The sequence below is a fragment of the Urocampus carinirostris genome, chromosome 6 (genome assembly GCF_059441175.1).
Source record: "Urocampus carinirostris isolate Australia breed hairy pipefish chromosome 6, RoL_Ucar_1.0, whole genome shotgun sequence".
Classification (NCBI taxonomy): domain Eukaryota; kingdom Metazoa; phylum Chordata; class Actinopteri; order Syngnathiformes; family Syngnathidae; genus Urocampus; species Urocampus carinirostris.
In genome coordinates, this window is record NC_142354.1 from 43,830,908 (window position 1) to 43,847,064 (window position 16,157).

The 16,157-nt window shown below is 40.0% G+C and overlaps 1 protein-coding gene and 1 pseudogene across 1 annotated transcript in view; both read right to left on the reverse strand.

Annotated features, from left to right (window-relative positions):
• Positions 1–16,157, reverse strand: part of cdh22 (cadherin 22) — a 163,475-nt gene that overhangs the window by 61,539 nt on the left and 85,779 nt on the right. Inside the window, exon 7 of the mRNA XM_088339075.1 lies at positions 13,126–13,262. Within this exon, the coding sequence (XP_088195201.1) occupies positions 13,126–13,262 (137 nt within the window). The remainder of the gene's footprint in view (positions 1–13,125; positions 13,263–16,157) is intronic.
• LOC148364870 (U2 spliceosomal RNA) lies at positions 12,012–12,150 on the reverse strand (annotated as a pseudogene).

Here is a 16,157-nt window from a genome sequence, read left to right on the forward strand (position 1 = left end):
CAAACAGCTTTTTGCCGTTCCATGTATTCCGTTACTCCCCAAGCCTGCACAAAATGTAGTCATTTCCCCCTGAGATCCGATCTGCAACCTCAGTGGAAATGTTGAAATCTAAGCTTAAAACTCACTTCTACTCTATAGCATATGAATAACCTAAACTGCTTATGTGTAATAATCTGTGAAGCCCTTTGAGACTATTTGTGATTAAGGGCTATACCAGGGGTGTCAAACTCATTTTAACTCGGGGGCCACGCGATAGAACACACATTCTGTCAGGGGCCGGACTAGTAGATTAAAGAGAAAGAAAAAGAGAAATAAAGAAATAAGAGAAAGGGGGAGGGAAAATGAGAGAGGGCAGAGAAAGAAAAAGAGAGAGAGGGAGAGAGCGTGAAGAGATAAAAAGTCATGAGAGAGGGGATAAAGAAAGGGAGAGGAAGAAATAAATCCAAAGAGAAATAGAAAGACAGAAGGAGAGAAAAGATAAAAGAAAAGCGCGAAGGGTAGGAAGATAGAAAGAGAAAAGAGAAAAAAGGAAAAAAGGAAGTTAGAGCAAATGAAGTTAAAAAGACACAGCGAGAGAAAGAAACAAAGAGCAACAAAGGAAGAGAAAAAGAGAGACACAGAGAGGGAAAGAGCCAAAGACAGAGAGTGGGAGAAAAGGGGTGGAAAAGAGAGAGAGATAGGAAGTGAAAGAAAAATGAAGGGAGAGAGAGAGAGAGAGAGAGAGATAGGAAGTGAAAGAAAAATGAAGGGAGAGAGAGAGAGAGAGAGAGATAGGAAGTGAAAGAAAAATGAAGAGAGAGAGAGAGAGAGAGAGAGAGAGATAGGAAGTGAAAGAAAAAGGAAGGGAGAGAGAGAGAGATAGGAAGTGAAAGAAAAAGGAAGAGAGAGAGAGAGAGAGAGAGAGAAATAAATACAAGTACAGTGTCTTTGTGAGAGGAACCTGACTTTGGCAACATCAAGTTGACATATTTCAACCTGCAGCTTGTTTTTCTCTTGCACTTCTCTGAGTGTTGTCTCGCGGGCCGGATTCAATCCCTTAGCGGGCCTGATCTGGCCCGCGGGCCGCCTGTTTGACACCCTTGGGCTATACACATAAAAATGACTTGACTTGACTTGACTTGACCCTCTCGGTTGTTTGTGCCAAATCACGAGTCCTAAATTTGCAAATCGCCCATAGAAAAGTATAACATTTGTGTTGCAGATGATGAATCACTTCCACATCTTATTACCACTCAGTATGGCAAAGGAGATTGACACAACCACAAGCAATAGTGAATATGAAATGCATTTCACAGCATGTTACAGAAAGCCTTGTCAAAATCCTCTTCGTTTTCATTTGGAATATGAAGACCTAGAAATTGCTCAACTGGTGTTCAACCATCACACATTCAAGTACCGTAAATTCCGGACTATAGAGCGCACCTGATTATAAGCCGCACCCACCACATTGTAAAAGGGAAAACCGATTTTGTTCTTACACAAGCCGCACCTGTATATAAGCCGCATGCGCCCACATTCAAAGAAATGAACACGAACACAAAATTAACCCAAACCCGACTTTAAGTCCCGCGATTGAAACAGAATGTCCTTCATAAAAGTACACAGTCCAAAATTCACAGCCGGCGAAATGAATGAAAAATGATACCGGTAGCTAAGGTTTGATGCAGACCTGCAGAGTCCGAGTCCCGTTGAAAGTAATCCAAGGAAAAAAGTGTACACTTCCAAAGGTAAGGGTGGGAAGAATATATACCCACTATTGTCCGCCGCGTCCGCAAACACTCACCTTTACCGGTCCCCAATTCCCGTCAGCCCGCGTTTTTTTCGTCCCTTCATTTTTATTTGCCCGTGCAAAACATATCAGAATAAGTGTCTGAAATAAATACATTACAAAGATATACAGTTGCAAATACATATTATACATGGTTACACATATTTACAAAGAAAGACGGTAAACCGAGAGAGTTTTCAAAGCTTTAATAATAATAATAATAATAATAATAATAATAATAATAATAATAATAATAATATAACGTGCTTCATTTTGCTTTCGCTTTTAATAAAGGTGTACGAAGTGTTTTAGCCTTTTTTCTATTTTACACGTTCATGTTAGCGTAATCTTTCGTACGGAAGATTACGATAACGCGAACGTACAATTAGCCTGGGTTAGCTTTATGTTTACGTTAAACATTCAAGGTAAACATTCAGGGTGTTGGAACGGATTAAAACAATTTACATTATTTTTAATGGGAAAAATGATTTCGGTGATCAAACAAATCGGTTTTCCAACAGGCTTCTGGAACGGATTATGGTCGAGAACCGAGGTTCCGCTGTATCACAAATACGTAAGTTTATTTCTTGTAAATATGCTACTTAAAAAGCTTACGAATTTGCAATGTTTTTCACTCGTAAATATGGTAATGTTCCTCTCGTGAATATACCACCCTCTAAAACCAGATTTATAAAACGTGGCTTTAATACATTCTTGTAAAGGGCGAGCACAACATTCAGAGATATTTTGTAACACTTTCTTTTTTGACTGTTTGACTCTGATTAGCATTCATTTAATCCAGAGTCATGTTTTTCTCCCAATAAGATATAACGAACAAAAATTATTCACCGGCTTATGAGGAACACGTAGTGACAAAGGGGTTTTCTTTATTCATTAGTACATTTAAGATTACAAAGGGGCAAGAACGAGTGCACTGTGGCGGCAATGTTCATGGGCTTAAACTTCAGTGTGGGAAGTACGATTATATTATAATTAGCACAATCAAAAAGTTACTTGAAATTACTTTGACATCTTCTTCTGTCTTCCTTTCGCTAACGTCCTCAAGTGGCCTAATGTTCAGGAGTCCTGAATACTTCAGTATGTACCGTATTTTCCGCACTATAAGGCGCACCTAAAAGCCTTTATTTTTTTCAAAAGCTGACCATGCGCCTTATAATACAGTGCGCCTTATATATGAATCAATATTTAGTCGCAAAGTCTTGCAACTAATGCAGCAGCCGCCGACTAGATTTTCCCCCGAACGCGAAGTCGTCCCAATGTATGCTGGGATTTATTTACCGGCGTTTCATTGGCTAACCAATGTGTCAATCATTATTTGAATCAGTCATTATTGGCTAAAGTTATTCGGAGGTCAAGGGGAGGATCCTTTTTATCATTTACAGGCTCGCATAGGCTAAGGGGCAAAACAAAGCCTGCAATTGGCCCAAAAAGACGTGTCAATCATTAGTTGAATCAATCACTATGGGCTAAAGTTATTCGGAAGTCAAGGGGCGGATCCTTTTTATCATTCACAGGCTGGCATTGGCTTAAACGGCAAAACAAAGCCTGCAATTGGCCGAAAAAGATGAATGCGTATAGCACGTGGCCGACGGCATACAAAAAGCATTTTTTTACTATTTTGTATTTGTAAATATTTTATTCTCCTGGATTTACTACACTCACGGATATAAGAGGACCACGGCTGCACATTATTATGAACACAACGACTTCGGTGAGCTACTCCGGGTTTTATATTATCCCTGTATCTTGTTTCAGACTGAACTTGATGTTTCTGTGATAAGCGGTGCAGATAATGGATGGAATGAAGTGTCTATTTTTAAATTAAACTCAATTCCAAGTGTTTATTGTCATATATAGAGTAAAGTTGCGAGCGAAAAAGAAAGTAGAAACTAAGGAATGGTTGGCATTTCTTGAATCCCAAGACTTTAACCTTCCGAATGATGGAACGATGCATTTGAGTGACATCGTACGGACACCGCATCCGCACGTGTTATCGACACGTATTTGCGTCCTTGCAAGCTTTGGGAATGTTAAGGGGGTAATAAGTTGGACTGAACTATCTGACTGTTTTGTCCATGTTCCCATTGTAGCGCCTTATAATCCGGCGTCTTATGTACGTCAAAAATAGGACCAAAAACTATTTTTTCGGGGTGCGCCCTATAACCCGGTGCGCCTTATAGTGCGGAAAATACGGTATTTGTGTGAGACAATTTCAGGTTGGAAATGGGAAGGAAATGAGAAAACATTAAGCTTAATAGTGTTTGCTTTGGCTCTTGGTCTGGTCAGGGGACATTTTTAACCAATGAATCAGTCGCCACCACTCAACTACAAATTCCATATATTAATACAGGGGGGGTTGGGTGTGTGGGGTAGGGTGGTGGGGGGTATTCCTTTTATCTATAAACAACTTCTGTCTACGCTACTTGATTCTTCCTGAAGGCAACACAACCAGGAAGTAGATGTTTTTTTATATACCGTAAATTCCGGACTATAAGCCGCTACTTTTTTCCCAAACTTTCAACCCTGCGGCTTATTCAGTGATGCGGCCAATTTATGTCATTTTTCTTACGCCCGCCAGCGGCGCTCGAGTACAAAAGGTAGAATTTAGACCGGTGGAATATATGCGCCGAGGAAGACTGCGAAAACATACCCTCATCATGCAAATTGCAAAACGAGAGGCACATGACGCAGCTTTCAAGCTAAAAGCAATCGAGCAGTCCGATAAAGAAGGAAACAGAACTACTGCACGTAGACTTTACTTTGCGAGCGTGCTGCTAGCGTGTTTTTAATTAAGGGAGCATGGGACGACGTCTATATGACAAAGTGTCTTTCCCCTACTGGGGAAGACGACTTTGAAGACGAGGTAATAAGGAGTACAATGAGGACGGTGTACCGTGATTTCTACAAGTACGATATGTTTTTTTAACAGAGCCGTTTACTGTGTTGCGAGCGTGTTGCTAGTAGCGTTTTGCTACCCTTCACAGGCACGGTTTGGGATAAAAGTTATATTATCATTATTAAAGCTTTGAAAACTCTCTCGGTGTACCGTCTTTCTTTGTAAATGTGTGTAAGCATGTATAATATGTATTTGCAACTGTATATTTTTGTAATGTATTTATTTTAAAGACTTATTCTGATATGTTTTCCATGGGCGAATCAAAAAGAAGGTCCGAAAACAATGGGGGCTGACGGGAAGTGGAGTAAGGGTGAGAAGTGTTTGTGGACGCAGCGGACAATAGTAGATATATATTTTTCCCACCCTTACCATTGGAAATATCCCATTTTTTTCCTTGGATTATTTTCAACGGGACCCAGACTCTGCAGGTCTGCATCAAACCTTAAGTACCGGTATCATTTTCCGTTCTTTTTGCGGGCTGTGGTTTTTGGACTGTGCACTTTATATTCAGTTACAATCAAAGTCAGGTTTGGGTTAATTTTGTGATTGTGTTACATGTTTTAATGCGGGCGCATGCGGCTTATATACAGGTGCGGCTTGTGTAAGTACAAAAGCGGTTATCCTCTTAAAATGCGGTGGGTGCGGCTTATAATCAGGTGCGCTCTACAGTCCGGAATTTACGGTACTTCAATACGACTCAAGTAAATAAAATTAAAGCACTTCATTAAATGAACATAAAATGTACGATATCACAAATACTCACACCCCAAAATAAATAAGTAAAATAAATAAACCTGACCGTTTGGAATACAAAATAAATTGTGTACAAAAATTAAACAACCCGGAAGTAAACGTGTCCTAGCAGCAGCCCCACGTTGACACCCACACTATGCTACAGGTATGGTTTCTTTTTTCTCTCTCTTCTTATAATAATTATTAGTAATAATACTAATAGTAGTAGTTTAAAACAAGCCAGACATAAGTACAAAAGTAAAGCATTCCATTAATGGAAGTATTTTAGTTGCATAAACGATTACAATTTGGTACACTTACTTTTAGCAAAAGGCATTATTGAAACTTGGTAACACACATTCATATTTTCCATCAAAATCTCTGATGCAAAATGTGCAGTGTAAATGATGAATGATATTGAGACTGCAAGGCTTTCTCTCCCAGCCTGCTTTCATATTCAAGCCTTTAAACCTTCACATTTCAGCCATTAATTCTTGCCAGGCTCAGAAATCCGCCCGCAGGCCTTTAACAGCAATTCTGAAGGTCCTTGTAGCATAACTTCTGTGTAAACGCAGTTCGTTTAGCCAATCTCAGTTGGTGAGACCACGGCCTTCTAGCAGGCGTAAGGAATTGCAGATAAGAGGCTGTAAGGCACAGAAGTCTAAAATATATTATTCTTTTTAAATTACAATAGCAAATACTTTTTCACTCTACAGTGAACCTTCAACTCATTTAAACTTTTTTTTTTTTGTGAGGAATTTTAATGCCGAGCAACTCATAATCTCTGAAAAAACCACACAACAAAAGGGTAAGTAAAAATATTGACTTTTCAGTGCAACGACAGATAAACAATGAAATACCATTTCCATTTGTCATGTATAACACATTATTTCTGAAGAACGCAGGAAATAAAAATTAAAGTATTTTCATTTGGATAGAAATCAAATTGAACCTTTTTTAGTAATCCTTTGATTAGTGAATCAAGGAAGCAAGGTGTTGGGTGCCCTGAGGAGAGTGATGAGCAACAAGAGTATGAGTATGGATGTTAAGAGGGGATTGTATGAGAGTGTGATGGTGCCAACTGTGTTGTATGGTGGAGAGACTTGGAGCCTGAACGCAGATTTAAGAAGGAAATTGAATGCTTTTGAGATGAAGTGTTTGAGGAGTATGTTAGGAGTGACATTGGATAGATTGAGAAATGAAGTTGTGAGAGACAGAACTGGAGTAGTCGTGGAACTGAGCAAGCGTGTGGATAAGAGAGTACTCAGTTGGTTTGGACACATGGAGAGGATGGATGAGGAGCCAATGTTGAACAGGATCTACAGAGCAGAAGTCAATGGAAGGAGACCAAGAGAAAGGCTGCCATTGACGTGGATGGGTGGTATTATGAGTGCACTGATGGAAAGAGGTCTAAATTTAATGGAAGCTCGAGCTCTTGTTGGTGATAGGAATGAGTGGAGAGGTGTTGTGAAAGGATAGTGGGATTGTGGACGCGTTCTTAAGGATGGGCTGGGCACCCGTATGATGCGGCAGGGGTAAACCAGTGAAAGCTGTCGGGCCCTGCTGTTGCCTAACTTGTTTGGGTGTTTGGGCATTTGGGTTGGCCATGGTCCAAAAATGTTTGTGTGTGTTTTTTGCTAAAAAAAAAAAAAAAATCCCTTCTGTTTTCTTTGTTAATGAATGTGTTCTTGCTGTCGGTCACCCCTCTTGAGGGATATGACCAAGGTAGATAAATAGAATAAGTTGAACCTTTTTTATACCCACATTTAAAGTCAAAAACAACAAATACCTGAAAAAAAAACATTGACCAATCACAAAGGAAAAAGCGTCTGGAAAGAAACCGGCTGTTGATTTTTGAGGAGCCGGATCCTGTCTTTACCTTCCAGAACACATAGAGCGATATTACTCATTACTCTCCTCAGAGCACCCAAAACCTTGCTTCCTTGAGTCACTCCATGCAATACCTCGCACTCCATTCCACCGACTGCAGCCACTTTGGTGTACTTTGACAAAAAGTATTGTGATAATGAAATATAACCTGTTTTTCATTTGTTTTTAAGAATAATGATATGAAAAAATACCATGTGCATCCTTCTACAATGCAGTTAATAACATACTGTATATTCATATGGCGCAATAATATATATATTGTTTTGAGTGCATGTAGAAATACGAGTACATCTTTTTTTATGCGGACCAGTGGCTATGGGAAAACTATAAAAGACCTGAATAGAGACATTGTGCAGCTCTCTGGTGTAATCTCAGCACATACAGTACAGTATTAGGTCAGTTCCTGTCCCAGCAGCTTGCGAGAATGCTGGCTGTCACTAATAGTATAATCCTCACATCAATACCTTTTTTTTAATGAATCCACATTGTAGCAGAGTGAGAAGGAGATCAAAACGGTGAGAATAAATCGGCTGGCAAAAGATATTATTACTGTTCTGCTAATTTCGTCTCCTCATTATGTCGCTGTCCCCGCTGAGCCCCAATGAAAAGCAGCAATCATCCCATGTTACACATTAAACATTTCAATTTTCAGAATTGAAAACGGATGAAACAATGGAAGAATTTCCCACATTCATGCTTCTCAAGCTGGCTTTTTTAAAGGAGGGAAAAAAAACGAGTGAAAGAGATTCATTCATGTGAGGCAAGTGGTGCTGTTCTAAATGTGTCTGCTGATTGACAAGAAGAAGAAAAAGCGTGTTGTTGTTTCGTGGATTGTTGGCGTTTTTGCGGCCCTCGCCAGCTGTTTCTTTTTTCATTGGACCGTCACTAAAAAAAAATCCGACACCATATTGGATTGAAACAAACACAACTTTTTTTTAACAAGTAATGCATGCCTGCAGTTATGATAAGTTAATTCGGGGTTTGTTTTTTTTTACGTGTTTTGTTTTTGTTATGTTTGGAATTTGGGAGACCTGCGAACAATGTTCCCTCTAAGCTGCGCGCGTGCGCAGTCGTGGACTACCCAGAGCTTTTCCGCACACAAGAAAATCTAGCCAGCTCACAAAAATCAGAGCTCGAAATTGCTAATTAAGAAGCGAAATAGGTAAAAGTTACAGTGTTTGAAGGTAAAAATACAAGGGTTCCCCTGACGTTGTGTTCTAAATGCGGTATTTTAAAGTCAAGGTCAAAGTAGAACGAAGTTGAGTAAAGTCAGTAGAGTTTTTTGAGAACCGGCTTCTTCAGCTAGGCTCACTAAAAGGAACCGGCTCTTTTGGGTCCTAAACAGCTCTTCGGGTGGTTTTTGCTTCTTTAATCCCAACATGACCAAATATTATGTAAAATTATGCACAAAATGACTTAAAGGAAGGGAGAATAGAAAAAAAAAAGAAATAAAATACCAAAATGAAAAAGTAATGACAAGCTGAGAAAAAAAGAAACAAAAATGTCACAATCACCCGGATCGGGAACACCTGTGTTCAGGATTTGGCGCCAACAGCCAGGACAGCTGATTGGTGCACCCTGTACATTTAAATCCCCAGCTTCCGGTAACTCTTTGTCTGATTGTACTCACGCTACCTGTTGCCTTCAGCTCAGTAAGCCCGTACCTCTGACTCTTTGCCTGCTCCCTGTTTTCTTCCGATTGATCTCCGTTGCCGACCCGTTTCTGTAATTGCCTACGACCTGCCCTGCCCGTCTGACTCCTGAACTCTTTTCCGGATATTACGACGCCCTTCTTCTCCAGCCCCGGCCAACAACACTACGACTACGCCTGTCCGCGACCATTCCCGCCAAGCCTTCACCCGCCTGTCAAGTTCCGTCAATCCGCCAACCAACGGATCGAAGAATCCACCTTGTCATTTCCTTCCTTTCATTAAAACTAAGAAACGAGTGCAAGTGATCTCAGTCTTCCTTTCGTCCTGTCTGACAAAAAAAAATCAGAAAAAAAACAGAAAAAAAGAAAAGAAAGAAACAAAGGGAAAAAAGGAAATAGAGTACAAAAATAAAAAAGTAACAGCTAGGAAAAAATGAACACAATGAAAGGAATCAAAAAAATAGAAAATCTGGAACCAACATGAGGACAAGGAAAAACTCAAAAACCTCAACATGAGGCAAATAAAGAAACCTTGAAAAGGGACCTCACATGTACAATATAAACTACATGAATAAACATGTTTGAAAAGAAAAATATTTTTATGTAAGGGAAAATACGACAGTTTGTAAGGGCATGGGGCACACACAATTTTGGGGACCTATAGATCTCTGTTGGGACCCATCCATTTTTAAGCATGTGAGTCCCCAGGACCCATCACTTTTCAGAGCTAAAATGAACAGAATTTTCCCAAATGTATAACATCAATAAGCGACTTGCACAGTAAGAACATAAAGCGTCACACAATTGACTGATATACTTCTCAACCTGACTGGGCAGGTCTTGCTTTTGGAGTGTGAGTTGAGAGTACTTTCCCACCCCTTTGCCCCCTTCCTGACATCTCTATTAGGTACTAACATGTTATCTGAGTGGAAAAGTAGAACCTGATTGAGCCTTTGCTGGCCTTTGGAGAAGCATTGCAGCAGAGAATTGTCTATTTCATCACCCTGACACGACCTCTTGATTGAATTTGTCACAGGGACAAGTCAGGACTCATTACAACGTGGAGGTAACCTTTGTCGCAGAAGCACTCTCGCTGATTTCTCTCCTTGTTGTTCGGTGACTTGGACCGTTTTAGAAATTGGGAGTTTCCCGGAGAATGCTACTGTCACAGAGAGAATACATTGAGCTTTTGTGATCGAAATCAAATCAAAATATTTAAGATTGTAAAAACGCAATTTGGAAATCTAACAAGAATTTTTTTTAACATGTATTCCATATACAGGAATCTGTAGTTTAACATGGTTTTACTCAGGGTTGGGTAGGGTTACTTTAAGTTGATTACTTTCAATTACTTTTGGATTACTCCAATACCAAATATGCTTTTTAAGGACTGTACTTCCCAAATCCATTCAACACTTGGACTGAGCAATTAGGGAAAAAACACTGGACCGTGTGTACAGTAAGATCAAACATCTAGTTGGATCCGCCCATCTCTGTCTGTCCCTCACCCCCTCATTCACCCCCCCTCCAGAGGAAACAAAGCCTATACAACAAAGGCAGTTAAACCATCTTCTTTGTTCCTTTATCTCTTTGTTTTCCTTATCCTCACTGTAAAATGTGGAGGTGGAGTGCCACGTCCAATTTCGTTGTCACAATATATCCCATGTTGTAACAATGACAATAAAGATATATTTTATTCTATTATTCTATTCTAATAAAAGACAAAATAAACTAAATATGAATACAATGATGACTCACAACACGTGGTAAGCTTTCTCTCCTGGCTTTGATCTCTTTGATCGCCGGCAAAACTAACATAAAATGCGACAGAAACAAAATGAAAATAAATCCAAACAGCTTGCCAACATCATTTTTGCCGTTCCATGTGTTCTGTTACTCCCCAAGCCTGCACAAAATTTAGTCATTTTATTCATATTTAGTTTCTTTTGTCTTTTATGAGCATATTTGGTATTGGAGTCATCCAAAAGTCATTGAAAGTAATCAAGTTAAAGTAACCCTACCCAACCCTGCTATCTATCTATCCCCAGGGTAAATCAACCTAAATATGGAGAAAAAAAAAACATCAAGATATCATATTTGCTATCAGAACATTATGTCTGTCCAATTTAGCTGGATGTGTGCAGGAATGTGTTGAATGAGTTTTAGGCGAGGCTAGCTTTTAATTCGATTAATGTGAATCTGTTTTCTTTTTTTCCACACGTCTTTGCAGTTGTGTGCTCGCTGACATTTAGTGTGGATCTTGCACTTTCCTAGTCCGGTTTAATCCGTGGTTTAAAATGGGCGAGTGCAGTCGCAAAGCTCTTGACACTTGTCCAATTGTAGCGATACAATAGTTCAAAGGTCGCAGGAGGACGTGCAGTGTAATTAAAGGTCATCACTGTTTTCACAATGTCCTCAGACAGGTTGACCCCCTGGCATCAATGGCCTCACAGTCAAATATAATGGAAAAAACTTTTAATGGATTTTTCTGCAGAAAGTGTGCTAACATTGTCGCTTCTTGTGTTATTTTGAAAACTTAATATGTTTTTTCTAATATCCAGATCTCCTAAAAAAAGAGAAACATGTGGATGTGGCCCGCGTGCCGGGAGTTTGACACATGTGGTCTGAACCAACCTCGAAACCAATGGGATATTACCTGAATTGACATAGATTCCATTGTAAGATTATTACAAAAATGTTACTGTTTGAATTATTTGTAACGTAACCCAAGTGTAAATTCAAGGATTATTGAACCTAAAAACACTGTTAAAAATGGTTTTAAAAGAGGTAAGAATCTACCCACTACTATGTTATTACTGTATTTTCTGCACTATAAGGCGCACCTAAAAGCCTTTATTTTTTTCAAAAGCTGACCATGCGCCTTATAATACAGTGCGGGGTTTTTAAGGGTTATTGTTCTATCTTCGTTATTCATTATCCATTATCCGTTATTGGTCAGTTCATAATACGCTACAAAGCCTAGGAGCCGGGACACTTACTCTCAGCCAAAAGGCCAAGCTAAGGTCCTAGCCCTAAAGCCTTGCTGCGATCATTGCGAATGCACCGTTCCCGGAGGTACTGCAATACCGGGCCGATGCGTGGAGTGGACAGAGCAAGCTCTTATTTCATCTCCGAAATGCAAAAATCAAAGATCATGGCAAGAGGTACGGCCAAAAGCCAAGGCCAAGCTAAGGACCTAGCATCAAAGCCTAGCCAGGCTAAGGACCTAGCATCAAAGCCTTGCTAAGGCCAAGCTAGGGACCTAGCATCAAAGCCTTGCTACGGCGCCTTATTTATGGATCAATATTAAGTCGCAAAGTCTTGCAACTTAAGCAAGCAGCCGCCGACTAGATTTTCCCCAGAACGCAAAGTAGTCCGCGGTGTATGCTGGGATTTATTTACCGGCGTTTCATTGGCTAACCAATGTGTTAATCATCATTTGAATCGATCACTATTGGCTAAAGTTATTCGGAGGTAAAGGGGGCGGATCCTATATATCATTTACAGGCTGGCATAGGCTAAAGGGGCAAAACAAAGCCTGCAATTGGCCGAAAAAGATGAATGTGAATAGCAAGTTGGGTTGACGGCATAGAGAAAACAGTATTTCACTATTCTGTACTGTATTTGCAAATATTTTACTCTCCTGGATTTACTACACTCACGGATATAAGCGGACCATGGTTGCAAATTATTATTGAACACAACGACTTCGGTGAGCTACTCCGGCTATATATTTTCCCTGTATCTTGTTTCAGACTGAACTCGATGTTTCTGTGATAAGCGGTGCAGATAATGGATGGAATGGAGTGTCTATTTTTTAAATTAAACTCAATTCCAAGTGTGCGCCCTATAACCCGGTGGGCCTATAGTGCGGAAACTACGGTATGCTGAGAACACCCCAATCCCGCATAGCTTCCTAGAAAATGACGACCCTTTCTTCAGCCAATTCATTAAGAAATGCGATGTAAAAGTGGCAATCATAAAAGCAATATAAATGTTAAAATCTGTATCCAGCAGAAATAATTACGCTCATATGGAAAGATGACATTTTAAACACTTCCAAAAGGTTGCCAGACATAATTGCAATCTCACTCTACTTGATAATAATCGATCCAAATATATATGTCAAGGATGCAGATATTGTACGAGAGAGCAAATGAAGCGTACCTGTTTCCACGGCTTTAACAGTTATATTGTGCCAGCCGGCCGTCTCACGGTCCAAGAGCTTGTCCAGCGTGATAGCGCCCGAGTTGGAATCAATGCGGAAGATCATGTCCTGGTCTGAGCTGTGATCGATAGAGAACCTGGGACACAAAACAAGCTGCATTAGAGAGTAGAGTCGGTTTCAAATGGACTTGAGTAGGCAGACACAGATTACTACACAGACACGCTAAGAATAAAGTCCATCTATCCATCCGTGTTCTGGTTTACCCGCGTCCCTGCGTTTTAGACGCATCATTTATGCTGGGGACGCATAGTCTCAAATCAACGTGCGTCCCCGGGACGTAACTTTTTGCCCCGAAATTGTCATTATTAGCCGATTACTTTTCTTAACAATAATTTACCGCACTCCAAACTTTTCGTCAGGCAGATCCGCCATTGTTGTTTTGGTCTCGCGGTTCGAGTTTTCGTCTGCACGCCGATCTCGGCCAACGAGATCTCGTTGCATCGAGATTACGTCATTGTTGTGGTGCTTGTCGTCGAGCGAAGGTTAAGTATGCCTCCGGAAAAAAAGTTAGCATTAGGTGAAAATCAACACAAAAATGGTAATTTCTTCAGTGTCAGTAATAAGTCGAAACATAATGCAGAAACAATGGCAATAATTCAGGCACAAAAAAACGGCGGACAAATTCATACCTGTCAACCTGTACGTTTTTGCCGTACAAAGTACGTTTATCATGCATTTTAAGACGTGTACGACTTCAAGAAAATCTGTACGGAAAAATGAAAAATTGTCAATTACGGGTACCATCTGGTATACACCGACTATCACGAAACGGCAAATCGATCAAGTCAAACGCGTTCGAGTTGAGTAGTGAAAGGAAGTCCGTCTTTTTTTAGAGAACCGGCTTTTTTGGCTCAACTCCTTAAAGAGAGCCGGCTCTCAAACGGCTCACTTGCTTTGACGATTGATATTACGAATTATGTTGTATAAAGAAGTTAAATGAAAAAAAGTTTGTGGTTATCCCTTTAATCGGTATATTACGAACAATAATTTGATGCAGAAAATGAATGAATAGTTTGATAATTAAAACTGAATGACTATATAGATTTATATCATATATTTGTCACCGATTTACAATTTCAACCTCGATAACACTAAATTTTGGGGACCCATAGATCTCTGTCGGGACTCATAGAATTTTGAGCATGCGAGTCCCCGGGACCCATCACTTTTCAGATTCAGATTCAGATTCAGATCTACTTTATTGTCATTCTAGTACACGTGTATACAGAACGAAATGTCGATACATCTGACCCGCACAGTTTCCTTGAATGTACAGATATAAATAAATGTTGTATTGTATTATGGCTACGTATAGTATTTTACCATAGTGCCGATAGTGCAAGAGGAGTAGCTAACCAGATGTGCAAAATGGGCAGTCAGGTTAACAAGTCAGGTAAACAGTAACATTAACACTGTAACAATAACGCTGTAAGTACAATAGTGCAGAGAGCAAATGTGCAAGGAGTGGCAAGCTATAAAGAACTGACAGTAGTGCAAAAAGTCAGATTAGCAGCCGTTTAGATTTAGGTTAACTATATGTTAGATTGGCCATTTAACAGTCTAATGGCCAGGGGGACTAGACTACTGCGGAACCAGAGGCTAGCAGAGTGAACACTGCAGCACCTGTGTCAATCTCACGGCCCGCGGGCCACATCCGGCCCGGCATACAATTATATCCGGCCCGTGAAATCCTTTTATAAACATCTACTATAATGGCCCGGGTCTATGAAACCCTGATAACTTTCAAACTATACTCGGATACCTAAAACCACAATGGCTGAGAAAAGGATGTTAACTGACATTGCCGGTAAACCCGTGTGTCTTATTTGTGGAGATTTTGTGGCCGTAATTAAGGAATTTTATTTAGACAAAACTTCAGAGTAAGATGAAAAACCTTGAATCCAGAGAAAAGATACAGAAAGTTGAAAAGTTAAAGAAGAATATGAAGATATTTTTCACTAAAGCAAATTCCCAAAGTGAATAGCACAAATGTTATTTTTATATTCAGTTTTTTCATATTTTCATTTTTAAGGTTTTGACACGAGATATTTTTATGGAGAGCAACAATTTTTGATTCTTTTAATGTCTAAGTTTGTTTATTCGCGAATAATATTCCTGACTGTTTTAAATTCATATTTATTCATGTTTTTTTTTTAAAGGCAAGTTTTAGTGTATTTAATAAATATTTATCCTGTTCGGCCCGCGACCAAAGGTGTGGTTTGATTTCTGGCCCTCTGTATAATTGAGTTTGACACCCCTGCATTACAGCATTTGCACCGCTTATTCTCAGTATAGGTCGTGGGGGCGCTAGGACCAATCCCAGCTGTCTTCCGGCAGTGGGCAGGGGACACCTTGGACTGGTTGCCAGCAAATCGCAGGACACACAGAGACAGACAACTCACTCACTCATTCACACCTAGGGACAATTTGGACCGGCCAATTAACCTGACAAGTATGTTTTTTGGAATGTGGGAGGAAACTTGTGTGCTCAAGGGAAACCCACAAAAGCACGGGGAGAACAAGCAATCACCACACAGGAAGGTTCAATCTCATGACCTCAGAACTGTGTCGCACGCAGGCTAACCACTGCTCCGCCATGCTGCCCGCTAACAATAAAGTATTTTTTTTAAAATAAACTAAAGCTATTAGGGTTTACTAGTGAGACAACAGTGTGATAATCACACACAGTGAAGAAAATAAGTATTTTAACACCTTGCTATTTTGCTATTTCTCCCACTTCGAAATCATGGAGGGGTCTGAAACAGCAGTTTTCTGTTCTTTCCACATATTCTCATGGATTGAGGTCTGGACTTTGACTTGGGCATTCTAACACCTTGATATGTTTCTTGGTGAACCATTCCATTGTAGCTTTTGCTTTATGTTTTTGTTGGAAGAGAAATCTCCGTCCCAGTCTCAGGTCTTTTGCGGACTCAAATCAGGTTTTCTTCCAGAAGGGTCCTGTATTTGGCTC